A 27,437-nucleotide genomic window follows, 5' to 3' on the forward strand; every position below is an offset into this window, starting at 1 on the left:
TATTGGAGATCGCCTTGCTGGATTTTCCTCTTCTGCTGATCATTCCTCTACGTGACTCCGTGGATCCGTGCATACGGTCTCAAACAGGGTGAACTGACTTCTTTTTTCCACTTTAATGAAATGGTGAGTGCAGCTCGATCACTACTTCTTATTTTTTGCCTTTATATTTTGTACTTATAAAGCTGGCACCTCAAGTTCATATATATTGTGTCTTGAGCCCAGAAATAACAGGTGGGGTCACTGTTACCTCATTAGCTGGTGCAGGCTTTCTTTTCTATTCTACATTTATAAGATTATCTCAGCACAAGAACATTTCCAGATAGATGTGGTGAATTCCTTTTCCTCTCCCACATTGCTTTGCACATAAGGGCCCGATTCATTAATACTTTTGTTTCATACGCCAGTGTTAATGATGGCCGTGCAGGAGTAAGATGCGCCTAATTCATTAAGCTCTCCTCATCAATGATGAGCATCTTGCCAGCAGTGCACATTTCTGCCATTAGTTAGGCCACTAAAGTGGTGTAACTTTTGAAGAATTTTAGGCTTCACTATGCCCCCATGTTCTTTCCACTTTGGCTTTTCTGACCAAGACTGGGTGACAATGGCAAAAAGCCATAACATTTTTTAACAACTTTGAGATGTGCAAAAATGTGACTTTTCAAAGTGTATTATGCCAGAATTCAGCAAAAACACTGTGATGAATTGGAATCTGAGGCCACGGCCCCACTATCAGTATTCGGTCAGTATTTTTTCTCAGGAGTGGGAGCCAAAACCAGGAGTGGGTGATAAATGCAGAATTGGTGACTTGTTTCTATTATACCTCTTCTCTCATTGTTCCTCACCTGGTTTTGTCTCCCACTTCTGAACAAAATTACTGAACAAATACTGACCAAATACTGATAGTGGGGCCGTGGCCTAATTTATATTTCCAGACAATTTATCCAAAAATCATGGACAATCACATTTTTTACAGACACATTGAAAAACCATGATGAATTGTTAAGATTATAAAGGGGCTTTCTCAGCATAAATGTCCATGAGCGCACCGCTAGCCACCCCGGCCTCCTGCGCTCCTGAAGTCTCAGGGCAGACCAGTAGCCTGGTCCTGTACACACTGTGCCCTCTCCAGGCAGAGCGCAGGGCACGGAGGGACTGGATCCCGCTCTATGGCGGCTTCAGAGCGGCACAAGCAGGCTGGAAAGCATAGACCTAACCTAGGTAACCTGCCACTCTCAGCCTGAAGAGGACGGTAACCTAGGCAACGAGCTCAGCACTATCAGTCAGCCCCATGCAGTCACTGAACATGGCCACACCAGACCTCTGCACAGAACAGGGAAAGGCTCCTACTGGGATATAGGAAATAGTAATGTCACTGTGTGCTGCTATTCAGGACCTGACCACTAGGGGGCATTCCCAGTGGTGGGACACAGGCAGTGCTGTACAGCTGACTGGTGCCGAACACTGGGAAGGACCAGGTCTGTACAGAGCATGGACCTTAGACAAAACCTGACTCCTCCCACACACGTGACTGATCACATGATCATGACATCATCAGAGGTCCTTCAGCTGAGGGGAGAGACTAAATCCAAGTGGGCTAAAGGACCTCTGCCGACGTCATGCCCATGTGACCATGTGATTTGATGATGTCTCTGGAAGGGGCGGGGCCTCTTTATTGCAAACCTGATACCAGGAAGCCGCGTTCTGCTGCTGCTGAGGCTGTGGAGAGATTACACCGAGGAGCTGAGGGGTTTTGGGGGCACAGACAAGTGGATGTTCCTGTATGGGGGCTGCACAGGGAACAGGGGGACTTTGTATGTGTGGAGAAGTAGGGGATTCTGTTACTTGCTTGGGGTCTGCGTGGGGACGTGGGGTTCTCTTACTTGAGTGCACCTGCATACTGGGGGTCTGCATGGGGGAGGAGGTGGGGCTGCGTACTGGGGGGTCTGCGTGGGGGAGGAGGTGGGGCTGCATACTGGGGGTCTGCATGGGGGAGGAGGTGGGGCTGCGTACTGGGGGTCTGCGTGGGGGAGGAGGTGGGGCTGCGTACTGGGGGTCTGCGTGGGGGAGGAGGTGGGGCTGCATACTGGGGGGTCTGCGTGGGGGAGGAGGTGGGGCTGCGTACTGGGGGGTCTGCGTGGGGGAGGAGGTGGGGCTGCGTACTGGGGGGGGTCTGCGTGGGGGAGGAGGTGGGGCTGCGTACTGGGGGGGTCTGCGTGGGGGAGGAGGTGGGGCTGCGTACTGGGGGGGTCTGCGTGGGGGAGGAGGTGGGGCTGCGTACTGGGGGGGTCTGCGTGGGGGAGGAGGTGGGGCTGCGTACTGGGGGGGTCTGCGTGGGGGAGGAGGTGGGGCTGCGTACTGGGGGGGTCTGCGTGGGGGAGGAGGTGGGGCTGCGTACTGGGGGGGTCTGCGTGGGGGAGGAGGTGGGGCTGCGTACTGGGGGGTCTGCGTGGGGGAGGAGGTGGGGCTGCGTACTGGGGGGTCTGCGTGGGGGAGGAGGTGGGGCTGCGTACTGGGGGGTCTGCGTGGGGGAGGAGGTGGGGCTGCGTACTGGGGGGGTCTGCATGGGGGAGGAGGTGGGGCTCCGTACTGGGGGGTCTGCCTGGGGGAGGAGGTGGGGCTCCGTACTGGGGGTCTGCGTGGGGCTGTGTGCTGGGGTTCTGTTACTTGCATTGGGGTCTGCGTGGGGGAACAGCGGGACATTTCACCTTTTCAGCTTGGGGGGACATCTCTCCCTCAGGGAGTTCTGGATGGCTCACATGGGACACCACTGCCCTGACCCTGGTATATCTCGGGGTTATAAGATGGAGTGCCCTCTAGTGGCCGGGCGTATGCTCACGCTTTTGTCCTCCAATGTTTTCAACCAGAAAGGAATTTTATGGTAAATACAGAAATCTAATTTTTCAACAAAAAGCGCTGGGGACTCGGGTACAAAAGGTTTTTGTTTTCATTGGACCTAATGTCCAACGGGGCTTAATTCTACGTATTGATTTGTCAAGTTGATTGTTCTACATTTCTATGTATAAATATATTGATATTTGTCTCCTTTTTGTTATTTGTGTTTTAATAAAACTTTGAGAACTATGGGCTGAATTTTCATGTCTATAATTATAAATGTTGGTGTGACATTAGTGAAGAGTAACTGCAGGCGGATCTGTATCAGGGCACGTTCACACATTGCGATTTGTTGGGGAAACGATCTGCAGCAAAGTCCTCACATGTAGACCCGCACTAAATCCTTAAGATCTCACAATTTCTTTTGTCTTCAGCAGCAACTTTTAAAAGAATAAATAACACATACTCGCTTATGCAACTTGGCTTTCCATATGATCCATACAGCCTAGTTTTCTAGGTCAGACATGGGTTAAAACATTTTTTTTTTTTTACATATTTTTTTTTTTTAAAGAGGCATAAGTTGCGTTTCGCTGAGGGTCCGATTGCTTGTGCTGTCACTGTTCCATGGGACAGAATCCAAGGAGGAGGACATAATTGGCAGTAACTGGAATCTAGAGTACATGGATAGGTGTGCATAATACTGTTCCATCTCATCAATAGTGTCTTATAACAATGCTATCAAGCAGGAGTAGAGAGAACTTGTTTGCATCTGACAAACCCGTCAGAATGCGGCACTTTTATCTCTTGTAGAAGTGAGCAGCAATGCACATGCTCAGTCTGACCTCCATTATCACCCTATGGGGCTTTCAAGCGATTCTGTTTTCTCTCTCGCTTCATTGGGGGACACAGGAAACCATGGGTGTATGCTGCTGCCACTTTTTTCCGGCAGTCACATAGATTGGCGTGGAGCAATGGTCAGACATCCAACCTACAGCTTAATTCTGTAACAGGGATAAAAATTCCACATTTTCCCAATCCGTGTGGGTCGGACACTCACTGATCAGCAAGTAATTACCTATCTCATGGATCAGTGGTAACTTGTTTTCACTACACAAATCTTTTAATGCCCATAAACACCCAATCCCTACAGTCCTTTGGTTGGCCGCTCTCTCATTTTCATGACTATAACATACAGGAGTGCTTAGTCAAACGTTCTTGTGCTCTCTACTAGAGAGCAGCTGTCCGGCTCCTCAGAGAGAACAAGATGATCAACTACTAGAATTCCAACACACCGGATCCTTCTCTCCCCTGACAGGAAGAGACGGGAAGCCCCAATACACGTCGGATTGTTGGCTGATCCTGCCGTCTTCAGCTTTATGTGTTTGGGAGCCTTAGCGTAAGCTGTATAAGGGCTCGGTCTGATCTCAGAATGCAATGCATGGACTAGCTGAGGCTCTGCCAACCAGAGCATGATGGACTCAGAAATATATGAAGCCACATGATCTGGTCGGGACACCCACAGCCAGTATGTGCATTGCATTCTGAGATGTGTATGGATGTCTGAATGAGCCATAACAGACAGTACTGGTGGCGCAGAAATCGTGATCCTCTGTGCAGCAACTCTGATCTAGTCATCTCTGCAGTGAGACAACTAGAATGGAGTTGTAAGGAAGACATCCTTATAGACTACTGTGTGCACAGAAATCATGAGCCTCAGTACAGCAACTATCTCTGTAGTGAGGCGGTTAGAATACAGTTGCCATATCTCCCAACCGTCCTGTATTCGGCGGGACTGTCCCGTCACGGCTGAGCTGTTCCCCGGCTTCTATTTATACTCACTAGTAATGAGCGAGCATGCTCGTTATTCTAGATTTACGAGCATGCTCGGGTGTTTTCCAAGTATCTTCAATGTACTCGGGTGTTATGTTTGAGACACTGAGTGTGCATGATATGCGACTGACAGCTTTTATACATGTGAGGAATGCCTGTTTCTTAGGCATTCCTCACATGTATTAAAGCTGTCAAACAGTCGCAAATCATGCGCACACAGTGACTCAAACAAAACACCCGAGCACGCCGAAAATACTTGGCGCGCACCTGAGCATGCTTGCCGAAAGGGTTAACAGAATATGCTCGCTCATCACTACTACTCAACTCTCCAATGTTTTCATTGCCCCGTAGCTCCTCCTCTTTGGGGGTGGGGCCGCTCGCTGGTCAGTGAATAAATAAAATTATATTACTCACCTCTTCTTTCTTCTGTGATTGCATCTTCTCATTACTTAAACTCACATCCAACTGGGATCTCAGTGTCCATAGGCTGTAGCTCAAACCACTGAGCTACAGCTGTCAATGATGAACATAGGAGAATTTTGTTATCTTGACTCTACATTGCAGGCAATGAATCCAGAAGCAGCTCATGCAAGTCAATAGAAATACATTGTGTATAGCAATGTATTTTTATGGTGCCTGTATAGATTGAAGAAAATGATTTTTTTGGTCCTATAAAAGTACTAAATTTATGAGTAATGAAAAAAAATATATTTTTTTTTCCTGGGCGTCCCTGGTCTTGAATCCACAATTTTAAAATATTATTGACACAGACACTTAAAGTGCACCTGTCAGCAGGAATGTGTGTTGTAAACCATATACAACCTCTAATTACCCTTACTGTGTACCAAATCTTTTATCTTGATTTCTTTTAGTGTTTCCTAAAGCCCTAAAGTTGCCATTTGAAATGACTTCAGTTTTGTGCCATGTCTGTGATCTGCTTTTTTTCAACAACATTAAACAACTGACTGAACATCCTCCGAGCCCGGTGATTCCATAATTTTTGCCAGGGGTTGTACACTATCAGGTGGGCGCCATTTTGATAGAGGAAAAAGAAATTGGCCTCCTGAAATATGGTGCTGCCGGCCACACTTGTGCAGTAGCATTTCTCGGCAAACGAGAGATGCTACTGCGCGGGCGGCAGCGCCATATTGCTGCATGTACATTTCAGGTTTGGAACACAATTATACAGTCAGTATGTAAAATAGTAGGCAGGTCACTAAGGAACAATGACCTGTCAGAAGGCAGACATAGGAATACACAATCAGAGCACCTTCTACTTCTAGAAATACATTGCTGCGTACAATATATGTATTTTTATTCTACAGGGAGAATAGGAGATTTTATTCAGCCTATAAAATTGCTAAAAAATAATAATAAAATAAAAATAATAATGAAAAACACTTGATAATGAAAACAATTTTTAATTTTTAAAAAAAAAATAATGAACATCACAAATCAGCAAATAACAAGGACATATTTGGTGTCCCGGTAATCGTAACGACCCGCACAACACAGCGATCAGATTATGAAACCCATAAAAAATGTAATAAAACTGTAACGCTGAGGTTGTGTTCACACGTAGCGTAAATGCTGCGTTCTTTCTGCTGCTTTTTTTCTACAGGTGTCCGCACCACACCATGCAATAACAATCTTCTCTGATTATTGGTGTTTGCTGCGTTTCTTTTATGCGTTTTCTCACTTATTTGATGCAATTTTGGGACAGATATGATGAAGCAGAGTTTTTAATGCTTTTTTAATAGTACAGAAAAGCTTTAATTTTGCACTTAAAAATTCAGTGGCGCTTTTTTTTCTTCATGAGTTTTTTTTCAGAAGAAGCTTATGGAGAGAAAATGTACCAAAACCGCAGAGTTCAGCAGCGTCTTCAGACCACAGAGAGCGGAGATTTCATGGAATCACATCCACTTTGCTTCAAAATTTAGATCCTTGTTCACATGTAGTGTAAATGCTGCGTGTTTTCTGCTGCTTTTTTTTTTTTTTTGCACAAAAATTCTGCTGTGTTTAATTGTCGAAGCAAAGTGGATGTGATTTCATGAAAACTGCGCTCACTATTAGAATCCAACAAACAGTATTTTACATTATTTAGAAGTTAGTATTTCTCTATACGTTTGTCTCTCCGCCTGTTTTTACAAGTATCCTTCCTTTTTCTTTTCCTTCCTTGCCTTTCCCGTTCCTTTTCTCCCCCTCCTACCTCTTAAATGTTTTATATATAAGGTATCTTATATGTGTATCGTAACCCCTTTCCCTCGCCTATCCTGTACATACCAATTCATTTTCATTTTCCTTCTATCCCTTTAATTTTTAATTTTTCCTTTTTACCATTTCCTTTGATAAATCATATTTTTCCTTATTCCTTATCATCCTTAACTCTTATTTTGCCTATATCTTTCATCCATTTAAATTCCATTTCTTTGCTTTTATTTTGTTCTTGTTTGCATGCATATTACTGTGTATTTATCATATGTCTCCCCCCTCCCTTTTTCTTTACCCCATTTATGTAAAAAATCCTTAAAGTAATTTTTATTAACAAAAAAGGCGCCCGCTGTGCACCCAAGGACGCTGCTGATCTGTGCGGTTTTGGTGCATTTTTTTCTCTAGATGCTTCTATTTGGAGCTTAAAAAAACTGCAGATACTTTATTAAGTGCAGAACCGAAGCTTTTCTGTTCTATAAAAAGCACATTAAAAGCGTGGCTTCACATCTGCACCAGAAATGCATCAAATAATGGGGAGGAGATTGTTATTCTGTAGTTTAATGTGGACATCTGCTGAAAACAAAAAACACTGTATTTCTGCAATGTGTGAACACGGCATTACAGCCACAAAAAAGCCAGATGTCGTATTAAAGTGAAGCTACATAAAGATGAGAACGTTCTGGTGACTTTGACTGTGAATGGAGGTGTAAGGTGCCCCAGCGAGGTAGTTGTGGGCGAGCTGTGGCCCCTGAATGCTCTGGTACCCTACAGACAAGGTGTGTCCTCCCTTTGATATGCTGCAGTGTATGTGGTGCTTTCCACTTACTTCAGACCAGCCGGTTGTGTCTGACTACAGGCATTTCTCTTCTGGAACCAGGGCAACAATGAATTCAGATGACACGAGGTTCATACCAATAACTGGGACTTTACTTGGGGATGAGGAATATGTACAATATTTACAGGTAGATACAATGGATAAGGCCCAACGGGTTGTCATCTTTCCCACAGGTACTTGATACAACTTCAGCCCTGGTTCCCTCTTTAAGTGAAGCTTCTCTGTTGTTCTGTTCTCTAGCCCCAGAGAATCTTCCTCACCATTGACAGTATATCTGGATCCTAGTTCTCCCCACGCCCTAGACTTGAGTCCTAGCTTCTTCTGCAGACAGAATGATCCCCCAGGTCCTCAATGACTCTGTTGAGTTTCTCCGGTCGGCTAAGGGGACTCTTGTGGAGGCAATCTTCGCTCTGGTGATACTACTGTCTGGGGTACGGGGCTCACATCTGCCCTAGCAGTCACTACACTGACGCTGCCCGTACTGTCCCAAGTACTATTCTCACACTAACTTGTCACTTCCTGCTTCTGGAAACTAAGTAGAAATGTTCCTAATGTGCTCACCCTCTATGGGTTGTCCTCTCACACAATTAATCACTTCACTGTCCTAGATGTCTTCAATACTACTGGCAGACTTAACCTGGCATCTGAATCTGGGACAGTGGCATCTTGTGGCTGGTTAACAATACTACAGCCCACAAGGAAACATATTAGAAACAAAGCCTTATTCACTTTCTATACTCAACCACGGCACTGGGTTCCACTTTACTCTGCTGGGCTGGATTATCACAGCTAACCCCTTAACTGGACCTAACTGCAGCCCAGAGAGATCTAACTGTCAGGAACATTCTCTTTAACCTCTTTAGTGCCAAAATGGGAGCTATGTCCTTCCCCACTACTACAAAGCAGGGCTGGCTCCAGGTTTTTGTGGGCCCTGGGTGAAAGAGTCTCAGTGGGCCCCTTTAACACATACCACTATTCATGATGCATAGATACCGCAGAGAAATATAGATATAGTACAAGGCCAAAGATTTCACTTACTTCTTACATTACATGAGCGATATCTATTGTAAATTCTTCAATAGTTCAGAAACTGGCAAATCCTCACAGCGCACAATGCAGACCGGACAATATAGTCCTCCATACAGTATTATGGGCACCACATAGTCCTCCATACAGTATTATGGGCTCCATATATTGCTCCATACAGAATAATGGACTCCATATAATGCTCTGTTCAGAATAATGGACCCCATATAATGCTCCATACAGGATACTGGCCCCAATAAAACGCTCCATGCAGAATACTGGTCCCCATATAATGCTCCATACAGAATACTGGTCCCCATATAACACTCCATACAGAATATTGGCCCCCATATAATGCTCCATACAGAATACTGGCCCCCATATAATGCCCCATGCAGGCTGGGCCCCCATATAATGCCCCATGCAGGCTGTGCCCCCATATAATTCTCCATGCACGCTGTGCCCACATATAAGGCCCCACGCCTCCTGGGCACAATATAATGCCCCATGCAGGCTTTGCCCCCATATAATGCCCCGTGCAGACAGTGCCCCCATATAATGCCCCATGCCTCCTGGGCCCCATGTTATGCCCCATGCAGGCTGGGTCATCATATTATGCCCCATGCCTCCATGCATAAAAAAATAAAAAAAATCAAATACTCACCTCCCCTCTTCTCATCTGCTGCTGCTGCTGCTCTCATTACTGCCGCTGCTCTGCTCGAGACTCTTCAGCCTCGTCGCCATCTTCCCCCTCTCTGTGCTGTGACTGCTCAGCAGAGTTCGCAGTCGAAAGACGTCATCACGTCCTCTGACTTGTGATGTCACAGTCAGGAACCGTGGAAGATACAGGACCTGCTGCGGAGGCACGGGGAGAGGTAATTATTGTGTCGGGGCACTGAGCAAGCGGGAGGGGGCCCAGTTGTGGGCGCTCGCATCGGACTCTCCTGCTTATGGGTCCCATAGCACACTGGGGTGCCCAATGGCGAGTGGATCCCCCCACCTGCTCAGGGCCCCAGCACTTGCCCGGGTGTGCCGAGTGCTGATGCTGGGCCTGCTACAAAGGAATCAAAAATAATCCACATGTCCCAACTAGAGATAAGCAGGACACACAGATGGCGTAGTGCCGGCCCTGGGTGATCAAAAGCCGCACCGGAAACGATGGATAGTTATAGATTCACGGCCTCCTGTCCAGCCACCAGGTTCCACCGATCTGAACTCTGCACCAGAGACCATCCGCTCATCTCTAGTCCCAACTGTCCTGGATACAGCGGACACTCCTGGATTTGGGTCTACACCCTGCAGTTTCGGGCATCTGCTGAATTTCCCTCACTGCCAGCGCCCCTCTGACAACTCCTCCTGCCAGGGGAGAAAGATAATAGTAAATGGACTTGGATTGGGGTGTGGCCAGGAGCATGGCCCTCTTTCTTTTCTGAAAAGGTTGGGAGGTATGAGTTGATGTGCAGAGGACATCCTTATAGACAGTAATGTTTGCCCAGAGACCATGAACCTATGTGCAGCATCTCCAATCTAGTAATCTCTGTAGTGAGACAGCTAGAATGGAGTTGATGTACGGAGGACGTCCTTATAGACCATGAGTGTCATACTCAAATACACAGAAGGCCAAAAAAAAAACTTGGACTGAGTCGCGGGCCAACCTTGATATCTATTAAAAAAATTGCCTACATTTGAGGAATTTTTTCCTTATCATCAGATATAATAATGAACTTTTTCATATAGAAACAAACTTAACCCCTTTACACCCAAGGTGGTTTGCATGTTAATGACCAGGCCAATTTTTACAATTCTGACTGCTGTCACTTTATGAGGTAATTACTCTGGAACGCTTCAATGGACCCCCCTGATTCTGAGATTGTTTTTCGTGCATATTGTACTTCATGATTGTGGTAAAATTTCTTCGATATCACTTGAGTTTATTTGTGAAAAAATTGAAATTTGGCTAAAATTTTTAAAATTTTGAAATTTTTAAAATTTGGATTTTGATGCCCTTAAATCAGAGAGATGTCACACAAAAAATTAATAAATAACATTTCCCAAATATCTACTTTACATCAGCACAATTTTGGAACCAAAATTTTTTTTTATTAGGAAGCTATAAGGGTTAAAAATTGACCAGCGATTTCTCATTTTCCAACAAAATTTACAAAACCATTTTTTTAGGGACCACATCACATTTGAAGTCACTTTGAGGGGTCTTCATGACAGAAAACACCCAAAAGTGACACCATTCTACAAACTGCACCCCTCAATGTGCTCATATCCACATTCAAGAACTTTATTAACCCTTCAGGTGCTTCACAGGAATTTTTGGAATGTGGAAGAAAAAAATGAACATTTAACTTTTTTCACAAAAATGTTACTTTAGACACAATTTTTTTTATTTTCGCAGGGGTAACAGGAAAAAATAGACCCCAAAATTTGTTGTGCAATTTCCCCTGAGCACAGAGATACCCCATATGTGGGGAAAAACACTGTTTGGGCGCACGACAGGGCTCGGAAGGGAAGGAGCACTGTTTGACTTTTTGAATGTAAAATTTGCTTGAATAATTAGAGGACGCCATGTTGCGTTTGGAGAGCCCCTCATGTGCCTAAACATCTGGAAACCCCCCACAAGTGACACTATTTTGGAAACTAGACCCCTCAGGGAACTTATTTGTATGTGTGGTGAGCACCTTGAAACCGCAGGTGTTTCAAAGAAGTTTATAACATTGAGCCGTAAAAATAAAATTTTCACATTTTTCTCACAAAAATGTTTTTCAGCCACAAATTTTGCATTTTGATAAGGGTAACAGGAGAAATTGCACCATACCATTTATGGTGGAATTTCTCCTGAGTAAGCCGATAACTAATATGTGGGGAAAAAAACACTGTTTGGGTGCAAGGCAGAGCTCGGAAGAAAAGGAGCTCCATTTGACTTTTTGAATGTAAAATGAACTGGAATAATTGGCGGATGCCATGTTGCGTTTGGAGATCCCCTAATGTGCCCAAACAGTGGAAACCCCCCACAAGTGACACCATTTTGGAATCTAGACCCCTCAGGGAACTTACCTAGATGTGTGTTGAGCACTTTGAACCCCCAAGTGGTGCACAGAAGTTTATAACCTGGAGGCGTGAAAATAAAAAAAATCCATGTTTCCCACAAAAATGTTTTTCATCTCCAAATTTTTTATTTTCACAGGGGTAACAGGAGAAAATGGACCCCAAAACACTTGTTGTGCAATTTATCCTGAGCAGGCAGATACCCCATATGTTGGGGAAAACTATTGTTTGGGCGCACGTCAGGGCTCCGAAAGGAAAGAGTGACATTTTGGAACGCAGACTTTGATAGAGAACCCCTAATGTGCTTAAACAGTGGAAAACTTCCACAAGTGACCCCATTTTGGAAACTAGGCCCCTCAAGGAATTCTTTTAGATGTGTGGTGAGGACATTGAACCCACAGGTGCTTCACAGAAGTGGATCTGTAAAAATAAAAATAAATTATATTTTTCCCACAAAAATGTTGTTTTAGCCCTAATTTTTTTCATTTTCACAAAGATAGCAGGAGAAAATGGACTCCACAATTTGTTGTGCAATTTCCCTTGAGTATGATGATACCCCATATGTGGTCCAAAACTACTTTTGATGCACAGTGCAAAGCTCAGAAGGGAAGAAGCACCATATAGGAGTTCAGAGTTTGCTGGACTAGTTTAAGTGTGCCATGTCAGAGCCCCTGAGGTGCCAGAACAGCAGACCCCCATAAGAGACCCCATTTTACAAACTACACCTCTCAATGAATTTATTTAGGGGTGCAGTGAGCATATTGACACCACAGGTGGATCAAATAATTTTATACCATTGGCCAGTGAAGAAAAAAATAATTACGTTTTTACCACCTAAATTTTATTTTAGCCTCAGATTTTCCATTTTCACACTGGGGAATGGGTAAAAATTGCACCAAAATTCGTCCCAGAATTTCTGTTGAATGTAGAAATACCCCATATGTGGCTGTACAGTACAGCTTAACTGTACGGCGAGACTCGGGAGGGACGGAGCGCTATTTGTCTCTATATGTTATGACGACATCGAGTCACCAATGCAACAATCGGGACCCCGTGATAACGTCACGGAGTCTCTGATCCAGAGGCAGAGGGGCTTTCTTACCTCTGCCTGCATGCTAAATGCTGTGATCACACTTAAAGGGATCAACAAAGACATGGTGGCGGTTTCAGGGGGCAAGGCCAACTGACCGCCTTTTCAAGGTCATGCCACAGCATCTTAATCATATTAAGGACAGGACTTTGACTAGGCCTCTCAAAAGTCTTAATTTTAGCTTTCACCATTCAGAGGTGGACTTGCTGGAGTGTTTTGGATCATTGTCCTACTGCATAAACCAAGTGCGCTTCAGCTTGGGTTCACGAACAGATGACCAGACATTCTCCTTTAGGATTTTTTGGTAGACAACAGAATTCATGGTTCCATTTACCATGAATGGTAAATGGAACCATGCAAGTCCAGCAAGTCTTCCAGGTCCTGAAGGAGCAAAACAGGCCCAGACTTTCAGACAACCACCACCATATTTTACTGTTGGTATGATGTTCCTTTTCTGAAATGTTGTGTTACTTCTACACCAGATGTAATGGGGCATACACATTCCAAAAAGTTCATATTTTGTCTCGTCAGCCCACAGAGTATTCTCCCAAAATCTTGGTGATCATCAAGATGTTTGCTGGCAAAACTGAGACGAGCCTTTTTTTTTTTGCTCAGCAGTGGTTTTCGTCTTGGAACTCTGCCATGCATGGCATTTTTGCCTAGTCTCTTTCTTATGGTGGAGTCACGAACACTGACCTTAACTGAGGCAAGTGAAGCCTGCAGTTCTTTGGAAGTTGTTGTGGGGTCTTTTGTGACCTCTTGGATGAGTCATCGCTGCACTTTTGGTGTAATTTTGGTTGGCCGGCCACTCCTGGAAAGGTTCACCACTAGAGATGATCGAATATGTTCGAAATACTATCGCCAGTTTCAAATTCGGCACGAATGACACATTCGGATTCGTGAACGGAAACACGAGCATTTTTTCTTAAAATCTGCAAAAAATCCATAACATTCGGTGAAAGTGCGAGAAATGATTGAGATGCCACTAAAGTATTTTTATAATTTTGGCTAGGGTAGTGGTGGTGTATGATGAGCGGGGTGGACGTGTTTGATGAGGGGATGGGGTGGGGAGAGCCCAGAGGAGTGGCGTGCTTGTACTCTTTGTTTTTTTTCTCCCTAACTTTGTGTGTGTAAATTTAGGCTAGCCAATCAGGGTGCCGGAAGCATCCACAATGTCCAGACACAAGGATTTATGCCATTGGCTGCTGAAATCACATGTCCCTCTCTATATAAAGCGTGAACATGTTTTTATAGTGCCATTTTGTGACTAAAAGAGATCAAAGAGAATACTCCTGGTCTGCTGCTGGATTCATTAGAGATTTTAGCTAGTTAGCTAGGCGCTTGCTTCTAAGTCAGATAGTTTAGATAGCTAGTGTCTTGTGTGGCTGTGAAATTGACCTTCCAGCATATTTTTTTTTCTTGTGCCATTACTGAGGTCCAGACAAATACAGCAGGGCACATTCATACAAGTCTATTGTGCACTGCTTGTGTTGTGCTCCATGTACGAGTACACTTTTAAAAATCAAGCTTTTTCAGTTGCTAATGTGATACAGCAAGCCATATCTAACCTTGTCATTTTGTGGCGGTGAAATTCAGCTGTATGCAGAGCTCATGCAGAGTAAAAAAAAAATATTTTTTTTTCTGTGACTAACGTGATGCAGCATGCCATAGCCCACCTTGTCATTTTGTGGCTGTGAAATTCAGCTGTATGCAGAGCTCATGCAGAGTAAAATAATATTTTCTGTTCCTAACGTGATGCAGCACACCATCTCTCAGTTTGTAATTTTGTGGTGGTGAAATTCACCTGTATGTAGAGCTCATACAGAGTAACAAAATCTATTTTTTTCTATGACAAACGTGATACAGCACACCAAATCCCACCTTGTCATTTTGAGGCAGTGAAATTCAGCTGTCTGCAGAGCTGGTGCAGAGTAAAACTATCTTTTTTCGTGTGATAATGTATGTAATACAGGCCTCATCCACACTAAAAAAATGCTTTCATCTGTTACTAACGTGATACAATAGGGGAGATCTCAGTTTGAAATTGTTTGGAGCATATCTTTAATGTTATACAGGCCTCATCCATACTAAAAAATTACTTTCTTCTCTTACTAACGTCATACAGCAGGCTAGATGTCAATTTGAAATAGTTGGGAGCATATCTTCTATGTTATACAGCCCTCATCCACACTAAATAAATACTGTCTTCTGTTACTAACATCATACAGCAGGCTAGATGTCAGTTTGAAATTGTTTGGAGCATATCTTCTATGTTATACAGGCCTCATCCACAGTAAAGAAATACTTTCTTCTGTTACTAACATGATACAGTAGGGGAGATCTGTTTGAAATAGTTTGGAGCATATCTTTTATGTTACACAGGCCTGATCCACAGTGAGAAAAAAACTTTCTTCTGTTACTAACATGATACAGTAGGGGAGATCTCAGTTTGAAATAGTTTGGAGCATATATCCTATGTTATACAGTCCTCATCCACACTAAAAAAATACTTTCTTCTGTTACTAACGTGAGAGTAAAAAACTATTTTTTTCAGTTGCTAACGTGACACAGTAAGCCATATTTCACCTTGTCATTTAGTGCTGCAGAAATTCAGCTGCTGTGCAGAGCTGGTGCAGAGTAAAAAATATAATTTTTTGTTGCTAATATCATGCTCCTTCCACAAAGAGAGGTCGTGGTGGAAGGAGGAATAGGCTTGGTGTTCAAGGTATACATGGGGTAGGTAGTAATGTTAGTGAAAGCACAAGTGAACCAACACTGTCACGTCCCATCCAAAGACAACTGACAACTTCTGTTACCGGACGGACTACTCTACTCCCTTTCTTTGGCAGCCGCACAGCGATACGTCTTGTTGATGAGCGCCAGAAAGAGCATGTGCTCCAGTGGATGGCAAGCGCTGCTTCAAGTGGCCTCTCCTCCTCTTCCTCCACCTCAACATCACACACAGTACAATCCACAGAGGTGGCACCCCAATTACTCTTGCTTCCCCCCGCATCACAACTGCCTAACCGCCCAAGGGAACCACAGATGGGTGAGTCTGCAGAGCTGTTCACAGATGCTATGCCATGGGCATCAGAAGTGTACTCCAAAGATTCACAGAGGAGGAAATCATCTGCACCGATGCCCAAATTTTTTTTAGGCTGGATATGGGGCAGGACGAAGAAGGGTCCGAGCTTCATCCTGACCCTCGTCACCAGACGTTAACCCTCGGGGGGAGGTGATCCTGATGAGACTCAGATACCTGAGGCTCACGCGGACTGTACTGTGCTGTCAGGGCAGGAAGAGGAGGAGGGTGACTCTCAGGACAAGGAATGGGATAACACAGAGGATGATGATGAGGTTTAAGATCCTACTTGGTGTGAACTAGTGATGTGTCGGTCGCGAACAATTCGACACAAAGAGCCAGCTCCCTGCTGTGACTGATGGGAGACGTCACCTCAGTGAGAGTCACTAACTTCTCTTAATGGCTCTCAATGGGCGTAAAATTCAGGGGTTTAGTTGACGTAACTCCGCCCACCCAACCCAAACTCCGCCCACTTCCCTATTTAATTGGTTATTTGCGAGTGGGCAGAGTTTCGGTAGTGGGCGGGTGGAGTTTTGACGGCATCATATTCATCTTAAATATGCGTTCACCTCTTTCCCCTCTCATTCTTTTCCTCCTACCTTGTCTGTCCCCCCTTTTATATCCAAGTTTTCTCTCCTCATTACCCAGTTGATTTTTTGATTCTCTTATTTCATTTTTACGCATCCTTATCCTTTTTTTTTCTTATATTGTCATTACTTATATATAGAGACAATTACGTCTCTCTTTTATGTTATACATTGATCATATGTTCAAATTGCAGCAAAACATAGTAATACAGATGATGCAATCTTCATGACAAATCCGTGTACCTACATTTCAAATATTTAAAATTTGTTATACACTTTTCTTGATATGATTTGATTCTGATTGAAAAATGTGTGTATGTTATTTATCTGTTATGTCTATTTCTTCAATAAATAAAACATTGAAAACTAAAAAAAATATATATATATATGCGTTCACCGATGGTGAATACATATTTAATATGGATCCATTTAGGATCTAAGAGAGCAGGCTCTTTTTGGTGAGTGGAGCCAGAAAAGCCAGGTCACCAAAAAGAGCTGGACTGCCTATCACTAGTGTGAACCCAGAGGCATTCAGCTGAGTAGGTCTTCTGAGGAGGTGGAGGAGGAAGACGAGGAGGTTACGTTGCGCCCTACAGTGCAGACACGGAGTGATGCAACCACGACAAGCACTGCATCCTTAGTCACAATTGTGGCTGTAGCCAGCAGCGGTCGCAGATCTGCAGCTCGCAGAGGCGGCAAGGGTTGCCTAGCCTGGGCCTTTTTTGACACTACAAAGGATGAGCCAACTCACGTTATCTGCCAACTTTGCAAAAAAAACTCAGTAGAGGGAAAAAGTGCAATAATTTGACTACTACATGCATGAAACTTCACATGCGCAATCAACATACGTTAATCTGGCAATCTTACTGCGATAAAATGTGGACCAGCAGACCTCAACAGCCATCGGCCGCCCCATCAACTGCATCTGCTGCTTCTTCCTCCTCCTCTGTTACTGTGCCAAGTATTGTCACGCAGGTCTCCGAACACAGAACCTCCGGTTCTTTACCCTCCTCAGGCAGGTTGAGTGAGAACCCGTCAGCTGTAATGCAAGCGGACATGCCTGCTGTTTTTGTTTCACTGAGCACCAGCATGTTACAGACAACATCACCAATTCCTTGACTAAATCTATGTCTGCCAGGGTGAATTTCACCTGGACGAGTAAGCATGACCAAGGGCGTTACATCTCGCTGACTGGGCACTGGGTGACTCTGGTGGCTGTGGGCCAGGCAGGGAAGGGGCTGCTCCACAAGTCTTGGAATCGCCAAGGCTTCCAGAACAAACCTCTGTATTTCACACTTCCTCCACTGCTTCTGCCTCCTCCACTTCCTATAGGGCCTCCACCTGCGCACTCAACCTCTGCCTTAATGAGACACACGTTCCCACAGTGCAGAGTGAATCCACACCACCTCCGTACTGCGCAGCCAGAGCTCAACGCAATCAGGCAGTGTTAAAATTAATATACCTTGGAGATCATGCCTCGCAGTCATACAGCTCAAGAGTTGTGGACAGCTCTCCTGGCTGAGTTTGAGCAATGGCTGTCTCCACTGAACCTGGAGCCAGGGAAGGATGTGTGTGATAATGGTGTGAACCTGGTGGTGGCCCTAGGCCAAGGCACGCTCACACACGTGCCTTGCATGGCTCACGTCCTCAACCTGGTGGTACAGCGATTTCTCCGCCACTATCCTGGCCTGGATGAGCTGCTGCAGAAAGCACGGAAGTTGTGTGCTCACTTCCGCCGTTCGCACCCCTCACGTCACTGACTTGCATCGATACAGAGGTCTTTGTCCATGCCAGTTAACAGGTTGATATGCGATATGCCAACATAGTGGAATTCCACCCTGCACATATTGCAGCGACTGTGGCAGCAGCAATGAGCCCTGATGCAGTATGTCATGACATATAGCCTGGGCAGTACGGATGTGGGGCATATGATGTTTACGGATTGGGCACAGATTATGGATCTCTGCACCCTTCTGCACAGTTTTGAAATGGCTACTAATATGGTTAGCGCTGACGACGCCGTCATCAGCATCACTATTCCAATCATCTACATGCTGGAGCAGACTTTGAATAGCCTGAGGGAGGAGTTGGTGGTTCCAAAGGAAGAGGAGGATGCAGAAGGGATAAGAATGTCTCAATGTTCCAGACTGTCATCACACAGGCGGGTGCCAAGGGAGGGTGGATTACTGCGATGGGGGAGGTGGCTGGTGATACCAGACAAATTGTTAGTGAAGGTGCAAGAACCGAGGAACAAATGGAGGAAAAAGAGGTGATGGGACCGCAACAGTCAGGAGATGAAAAGGATAATGATCCCCTTTCTGTTGTTTGTGGTTGGCGGGAGGGGACAGAGGAAAAAAGCACCAGTGTTACCCAGCCACCAACACAGCATGAGCTTGGACCTCATGGAAGAACCCGACATTTGAGTGCCTTCTTGCTGCACTATCTACAACATGATCCCCGTATAGTTAGGATTCGAATTAGTGCTGACTACTGGGTTGCCACTCTGTTAGATCCACATTATAAGAGTAAATTTTGCCAGATGGTTCCCGCCCTGGAAAGGACCCGCTAATGCTGGAGTTTCGAAACAAGCTTTTACACAACCTTAAGAGAGGTTTTCCCCAAGACAGCAGTGAGGCACACAGTGTACATCGCAGCTATAGACTTTCAACCTCCAGCACGTCAATTCATCAATGCCAAAACATTAGTTGCAGCAGCACTGTAAGTGGCAGAAGCAATTTCTGTAAATCCTTTCACACATTTTTTACACCAGCTCATGCACCAACACAACAGAGTACAAGTCTAACACGTGGTGAATGACTGGACAAGATGGTGCAGAGCTCAATATCAATACCATCAGGGAGACTTTGAGCCCTTTCACAGTTTGGTCTTCAAAAATGGATGAGTGGCCTGAGCTCGCCTGTCGCCTTGGAGGCTTTATCAAGGCCGGCAGCCAGCACTCTCTCAGAATGTCCTTTCAGCGCTGCTGGTGGTGTCCTGATGGATAAGCGCAGCCGGCTGTTCCCTGAAAGTGTATACTGCCTAACTTTTATCAAGATGAACAAATCATGGATCTACAAGGACTTTTGCACCCCAATCGCAGACTCTACAGATTAGGGGATGTTGTAATTTTTAGTGTGCTGCATTGATCTCGCATAATTGCAGTCTGTGATATCTTTAGCATGGTTTCTGTGCTTGCTGCTGCAGATGTTAACACTAATTTTTGGAGATTTGAACACTCCTGGTTGGCTCTCCATCTGCTGGTTTGACTGTAGTGGAAGAGGTGTCGGTCCTAATTATACTATTTATACTCTACTGAAATTGATGCCACTTCGATGGTATCTGCTACTAATTTTTGGAAATGTGGAGATTCCTGTTAAGTCTCCATCTGCTGGGTTGGCTGTAGTGGAATAAGTGTCAGTCTTAATTATACTATTTCTACTCCAGTGAAATTGATGCCACGGGGTGGTGTCAGCCCCTAATTTAGAGAAATGTGAACACACCTGGTTGGGTCTCCATCTGCTGGGTGTTACGGATCCGGGTGGTGGAACCTCTGTGCTGCGGTACAAGGAGGGACCCAGAGGGGCGTAACTAAGTATCAACTCGGACCGACCTAGGTCGTACGGCGGCCAACGACTCCGTGACCAGGTAGGGACCGAGCAGAGGGACCAGGTGCTACTCTGGGGACGACCTTGTAAGAGAGCAGGTGACCCCACGGGTCAGATGGCAGGGACTGACCGATATAGCCGATGGGCTCAGCAGGCAGGCTGACGAGTGATCCGGGTAGATGGACTGGCAGACACGGCAGGCGAAAGGCGGGAGCCTCTAGGTAGGCTGCCAGGTGGTCAGGGCAAGTGACAGGCAGGTGCCTCCAGGTAGGCAGACAGGTGGTCACGGCAAGGGACGGCAGGAGCCTCTAGGTAGGCTGGCAGGTGGTCAAGGCAAGTGACGGCAGGAGCCTCTAGGTAGGCTGTCAAGTGGTGACGGCAAGTGACGGCAGGAGTCTCTAGGTAGGCTGTCAGTTGGTCACGGCAAGTGACGGCAGGAGCCTCTAGGTAGGCACGGCAGGGAATAGGCAGGTGCTTCCAGGTAAACAGGCGGGCAGAGCCCATAGACAGACTGAGTGGAAGACAGACTGTCGGGCTGGAGAGAAGTCAGGCTGGCGAACAAGACTGGAAGTCAGGCTGGCGGACAGGACTGGAAGTCAGGCTGGCGGACAGGACTAGTAGTCAGGCTAGCAGCGGGACCTGAGGGCTGAAGCAGAGGTGAGTACACTAAGCTTACAACTATTGCTCGGGCACCTCCATTTTGGAGGAGGTGCCTTATATATGGGAGGACCTCGGGGAATTGGCTGGGGACTCCTTAGGGCGGCGCACGCGGCCCCCTTAAGAGGGGGGGAGGGCGCGCCCTAAACACAGTACCCGGGAAGCTGCGCGCGCCAGCAGCAGCTGGAAGAGGAGCACTGGAGGACGCTGGGTGGGGAGCGCGGCGGTGAGAGGAACGGCGTCTCTGCCTGGCAGGGGGCAGAGACGCAGATGCTACACTGTGTTGGCTGTAATGGAAGAGGTGTTGGGCCTAATTATACTATTTCTACTCTAGTGATCTTTGATGCCACTTCGGTGGTGTCTGCCACTAATTTTTGGAAATGTAAACACTCCTGGTTGGGTCTCCGTCTGCTGGGTTGGCTGTAATGGAATATGTGTCAGCCCTAATTATACTATTTCTACTCTAGTGAAATTCATGCCACTTTGGTGCTGTCAGCCTCTAATTTAGGGAAATGTGAACACTCTTGGTTGGGTCCCCATCTGCTGGGTTGGCTGCAGTGGAAGATGTGTCGGTCCTAATTATACTATTTCTACATTGATACCATTTTGGTGGTGTCTGCCACTAATTTAAGGAAATGTGAACACTCCTGGTTGGGTCTCCATCTGCTGCGTTGGCTTTAGTGGAAGAGGTGTCAGTCGTAATTATAATATTTCTACTCTGGTGAAATTGATGCCACTTTGGTAGTGTCAGCCCCTAATTTATATAGAATCTTTTTAAATGTCCTTCCCATTATTAAGGAGTGGGTCTCCTATACTGTTATTGCGTATGCAGAAATTTCAATGACTGACAAAAATTAGTACACACTCCAATGCAGATTTGAAGAGACGTAAAAAAAAAATAAAACTATAAAAACACAACAGGATTTTTAGTATAAAAAACAGACTCGCCAATGTAACCTCTTAATCCTTGCAAGCTTCAACACAATGTTCACAAGGTAGGCAGCAGCAGTGGTCGGTCTCCTAGACAACGAGCAAACTCCTTCAGATTATAGAGGCCACCATCTCCATAGCTTGCTGGTACTTTTCTGTGGGAATGAACTTGTCTTCAACCAGCCAGAAATATCCAGTGAATGGCACGCCATGGTTTGGTATTAGCACCCAGTACCAGAAGCGAAGCCATCCACAATTTCCATATCTCAGGAATTTTATTTGGTAAACTGGCTGCCCAAACATTAGTTTCTCAAAAGGAGCTGAAGACACTGAGTGGCCGTAGGTGCAAGGTTCTCCATCATGACTTGTTTGTTAGATATCAGAGGGAGAACAGAATTGGGCTTTGCCAACGTGCCAGATTGCATCTTAAGTCTTATAGATAGCTGGAGCCGGTCTACAGTAAAAAAGCAGCCATAGAGTGTCCGGGAACCTTCACACAGACTTTTCTTAGCCAGGGCTACTTCTCGGTGAGAGTTCTATTTCACCGCAGCCATATTCTTTCTGCAGAGAGTCTGATCTTTGATTCTTCTTGTAAAGTCTCTTTCAATTCTGTCTCTAACTTCCTGCTACAGAGGCATATGTTCCTTAAATAGTTCAATTATCCTTTGAAGTATACATCCACAGGTTAAGGATTAGGGAGGGTAATTCAGGAGGATGAGGAGAACATGGAAAATTGTCCTCTTGGTGGGACACATGCTTGTGTAAGGTGGGGACGGCAGAAATAGTGGTGGCTAGGGACCGAGTACTGAAGGACAGCCGCTGCCATGAGGTTGCAGAAAACTTCCACCTTCATGAACCTAAAAGGCAAAATTTCTACTACAAGCAGTCGAGAAATGTGGAAGTTTAGTATTGTAGCCTGTGGGTGGCTGCGTATTTGCATTCCAAGGACTTGGTTAGGGACAACTGAACGTTGCACATGGACAAGGACGTGGAGAAGGTTACTGACTGTGATGGTTGCAAGTGTGCCATGACAGGTGCAGGGTGGGAGGCATCTTCGCCTGCGTCATGGATGGAGGCATGGCGTGCACGTGCAACAGGGGAAGAGACAGTGGTGTCACCCTCAGACACTGTTTCTTGACCCTGGCTTTCTGCGAAACTAGTTGGGGGCTTTGCTGTCATGTGCCTGACCATACTGGTGATAGTCAGGCTGGTAGTTTTGCTGCCCCTGCTGATGCTGGCATAGCAGATGTTGCATATGGCCTTTTTGGGGTTAAATGGACAGTCTTTAAAAAAGAGCCAGACTCAGGAAGACCTAGCAGTTGGACTGGCAAGTTCCCTAGTATTGGCATTTTGGGGAACAGTTGCCGGCCTGATGTCTGTGGCCACCCCACTGCTTCTTCCTGCCTGTTGTGGTGCTACGCCTCCCTACCCCTCTGCGCTGCTGTCCTTGCTATGCATGTCACCTTTCCAGGTTGGATCAGTGACTTCATCGTCCTCCACCTCGTCTAACACTTCCGCACCCTGGTCCTTCTCCTGACTTTCTATCCATTGTATCTCATCATTATCCACCTTTTGCGACAGTTTTTGCACTTTGCCGCCTTCACCTTCGTGTGACTATGGCAGCTGAAATATTTAGGCATCGCTACATGCAATCCCGGTTGAAGCGGACCGAGCGAGAGAGAAGAATCTATTAATTGAAAGATGAACAAAACAGCTCTTCTGAGTGTCCAAGTGTGGGATCAGTTGCTCCGGGCACTCGGCATGGTGAGAGGAAGGAGGATCAGGGTGAGGAATATGCCGACTCAAAGTAAAAAAAATCTCCCGGACCCACACATTCCTCAAACAAGGATCTGAAATAGCAATTGTGCATGCCCTCATCATCTCCCGCCTCAACTATTGCAACCTCCTGCTCTGTGACCTCCCTTCTAACACTCTCACACCCGTCCAATCTATCCTAAATGCTGCTGTCTGACTAATCCACCTGTCACCCCATTATGCCCTGGCTTCTCCCCTCTGTTAATCCCTGCGCTGGTTCCCTGTTGCCCAGAGGCTTCAGTTGCAAGCCCTAAGTTTGGCATAGAAAGCCATCTAAAACCTGTCTCCTCCATACATCTGTGACCTAGTCTCCCTGTACTTACCTGCGCGCAACCTCCCATCCTCACAAGATCTCCTTCTATACTTCCCTCTTATCTATTCTTGCCACAATCGCATACAAGATCTCCCCTATTGTGGAACACAGTCTCTACCCCAACACATCAAACTCTCGCCTACCATGGAAACATTCAAAAGGAAGCTGAAGAGCTACTTCTGACAAGCCTACAACCTGCAGTAACCCTCGCTTCACCATACCACTGCACGACCAGCTGTACCCTCACCTACTATATGCTCACCCATCCCTTGTAGATTGATTGTGTATCATCACATGCAGGGTCCTCTCTCCTCCTGTACCAGTCAGTGACCCCTTTTCACATCTAAAGTGCCATGGAATAAATCGCGCTATAATAATAAATAATAATTATACTACTAGTACTGTGGGTCAATTGGTCCCACTTTCCTGGTGTCTGCCCCTAATTTGATCTGTTTTGGCAATTTTTGGGCCCATTTGAAGGTGCTGTGTTTGTGTTTGGATTTGCCTCCCATTGAATCCAATGGTGTTCAGCGAATATTCGAACAATAAATCGGCGAATATTGTAAAATCGGCGATCGTAATCCCAACCGAACATTGAAATATTCACTTATCTCTATTCACCACTGTTCCATGTTTTTGCTATTTGTGGATAATGGCTCACTGTGGTTCGCTGGAGCCCCAAACCTTTAGAAATGGCTTTATAACCTTTCCAGACTGATAGATCTCAATTACTTTGCTTCTCATTTGTTACTGAATTTCTTTGGATTGCAGCATGATGTCTAGCTTTTGAGTATCCTTTGGTCTACTTCACTTTGTCAGGCAGATTCTATTTAAGTGATTTATTGATTGAGAACAGGTGTGTCAGTAATCAGGCCTGTGTGTGGCTGGGTAAATTGAACTCAGCTTCCCAAAGATGTGATAAACCACAGTTAATTTAATACTTTAAGTAGGGGTGGGGGTCACTTTTTTCACACAGGGCCCTGTAGGTTTTGATTTCTTTTTTCCTTAATAATAAAGCTGCATTTTTGTTTACTTGTGTTATCTTTGTTTAATATTTCAATTTGTTTTGTGATCTGAAACATTTAAGTGTGACAAACATGCAAAAGAATAAGAAATCAGGAAGGGGCAAACACCTTTTCACACTGCTGTAGATATTAGATAGATAGATAGATAGATAGATAAATAGATAGATAGATGTGAGACAGATAAATAGATATTTATCTCTCCCATATCTATCTATCTATCTAGAAAGGTATATAATTATATATCATCATATACATCACAATGGCTTAGAACCCTGAGTGACAGGTGATGATGTCACAATCAGCCCCCGCTTATGACAATGGGAGAAGCCTTGGTTCCAGTCACTTTCTCTTGTGTGTTGCACTCACAACTTGTGTTGCAAAACTTACTACAGTATAGAGAGTTTTAAAAAGTGATTGGAATTGTCAGCGCCCTCTTGTGGAGAGAACAAGGTAAGTCTAACCTTTTTCTAGTGACTAAATGGGTTGTCTATAACTGGACAACCCCTCTTAACAGCTTGAGTGCACAATATACAAGTAAAACACTCAACAGCTCTTGGACTGGTTCCGTTCCTATAATGTTGGCACTGTGTCTCCCAGTAGTCATGGGACAGTATTATGTCATGTAACTGCTGCAGCCAATCAGTGGCTGATGATTGGGTGCACATTTTCACTATTCTGTCAGAGTGGACTTCCGACATTGAGACACGACCTGCAGGTTATTATAGACAGATAACCCATTCTGGATTACCAGGCCTGGAATTATCCATACACAGTACAGTATAGTCACATTATAGTAATCTGGCATTAATGGAATTAATGGTCGGCTGGTCTTCGTCTCCCATTAGAATGAGTGGAGCTGCAAAGCACATAATCGACCACTGCTCCACTCACGGTCAAATTAAAGCCTTTTTTTTTGGGAAGTCACCCCCTTTGCCTTGGTATTACCTCTTGGTAATAGAGGTAAGATTAACAATCGCTCAAAGTGTAGTTATCATTTTAATTTTTATCTCATAAATCAATAGTGCGCATAAAATTAAGAAAATTTGTAATATATCTTATAAAAGATATTGGTCTCTTTCTCCTCTTGGGCTGATCTTTCATTTTCAAAATTCTCAATTCACTGGTAAAATCCGTATTCAGTGAAAACAGATTTTCCCATTACTGAGATAGGAGATGGCAGCTGCCACTGATAAGATTCTATGTAGAGAAGAAGGAGGAGAAGGAGGATATCTGTCTCCAGCTCTTCTGTTCTAATTCATCTCATTTACATAGTATCTTATCTGTAGTATCTGCCATTTCCTTTCTCAGTAATGGGAAAATCTGTCTTCACTGAATACAGATTTTACTGGTGAATTACATTTTTTTTTAATGAAAGATCAGTCCAGGAGGAGAAAGAGACTGGTTTCTGTGATAAGATATATTACAAATCATGTGCATTATTGATTTATGAGATAAATATTAAACAATTGTTACCCCAAGGTCTTTAGGAAAATAGCGCAGTATAACATTATTACATGGCACCTGCTTTTGTAGGCCAGTCCAGGTTATCTTCTATTACTGGACTATCAGACTTTCTGTACTTTATATAATTGATGATGATGAGAGTAATTAAATGTTTTTTCCGTTTTCTGTGTCTATCTCCAGTGTTTTCAGGGCTCTGTTAACATGGCATCTCTCCAGAAATGCGCTCATACTATCATACAGATGTTTGATGATGAGGATGAGGAAAAAGCTAGACTTGATAGGCAGGACACAAATGGCCGGAGTGTAATTTCTTATGTACGCTCCATCATTACTATATTGATTCTGTCCTACACAAATCTAGTAATCTACATGAATTCCTTTATTGACAAAGGTACGTGAAGGAGGGGTAAAAGGTTTTACGTCTGGGGGGAAGATTTTTTAAGCCTGTAGCTGTGAAGGTGTCTATAATAGCACCACGACTGTCTGACTCTTCAGGGCATATGAGAAGCCTATTAAAAAAAGTACAACAGTTCTCTAATTACAAATGATCATTTGTGCTCTTCTCTTGTTCTTGTAGGGGTGAGGCCATATCTGCCAAGCGCCTTTATAATAGAGGACAGTGGACTTGGATGGCAGAACATAGGTAAATGTCAATATCAAATTATATTCTGTAAGTCACCATGAAAGATGCCATTAGAAGGAGGACTGATATCAAATCCCTGACTCAAATTTGATAACATCTCAGTGTCAAAATGATCCACTTTGGAAGATCTCATGACCCTTTAACCTATTACTGACATCCGCCGTACATGTATGGAGCAAGATGAAAGCGGGTGTATAGAGCAGGATATTCCCGGCAGATAATAGCTGTGACACACAGAGCGTGCCTCTAAAGGCTACGGTCACACTATCAGTATCTGGTCAGTATTTTACATCAGTATTTGTAAGCCAAAAGCAGGAGGGAACAAATAGACAAAAAGTATAATAGGAACGCGTCACCACTTCTGCATTTTTGACCCAATCCAGGTTTTGGATTACAAATACTGATGTGAAATACTGACCAAATACTGATAGTGTG

The 27,437-nt window shown here is 44.8% G+C and overlaps 1 protein-coding gene across 1 annotated transcript in view; it reads left to right on the forward strand.

The window, feature by feature from the left end:
• Positions 1-27,437, forward strand: part of LOC141247369 (protein spinster homolog 1-like) — a 66,618-nt gene that overhangs the window by 31,353 nt on the left and 7,828 nt on the right. The window contains exons 2-3 of the mRNA XM_073669210.1: positions 26,540-26,750; positions 26,937-27,002. Coding sequence (XP_073525311.1) covers positions 26,540-26,750; positions 26,937-27,002 — 277 coding nt within the window. The remainder of the gene's footprint in view (positions 1-26,539; positions 26,751-26,936; positions 27,003-27,437) is intronic.

Source organism: Phyllobates terribilis, unplaced genomic scaffold (assembly GCF_046119375.1).
Source record: "Phyllobates terribilis strain yellow unplaced genomic scaffold, ASM4611937v1 Scaffold_2__4_contigs__length_985480577, whole genome shotgun sequence".
In the NCBI taxonomy this organism is placed as follows: domain Eukaryota; kingdom Metazoa; phylum Chordata; class Amphibia; order Anura; family Dendrobatidae; genus Phyllobates; species Phyllobates terribilis.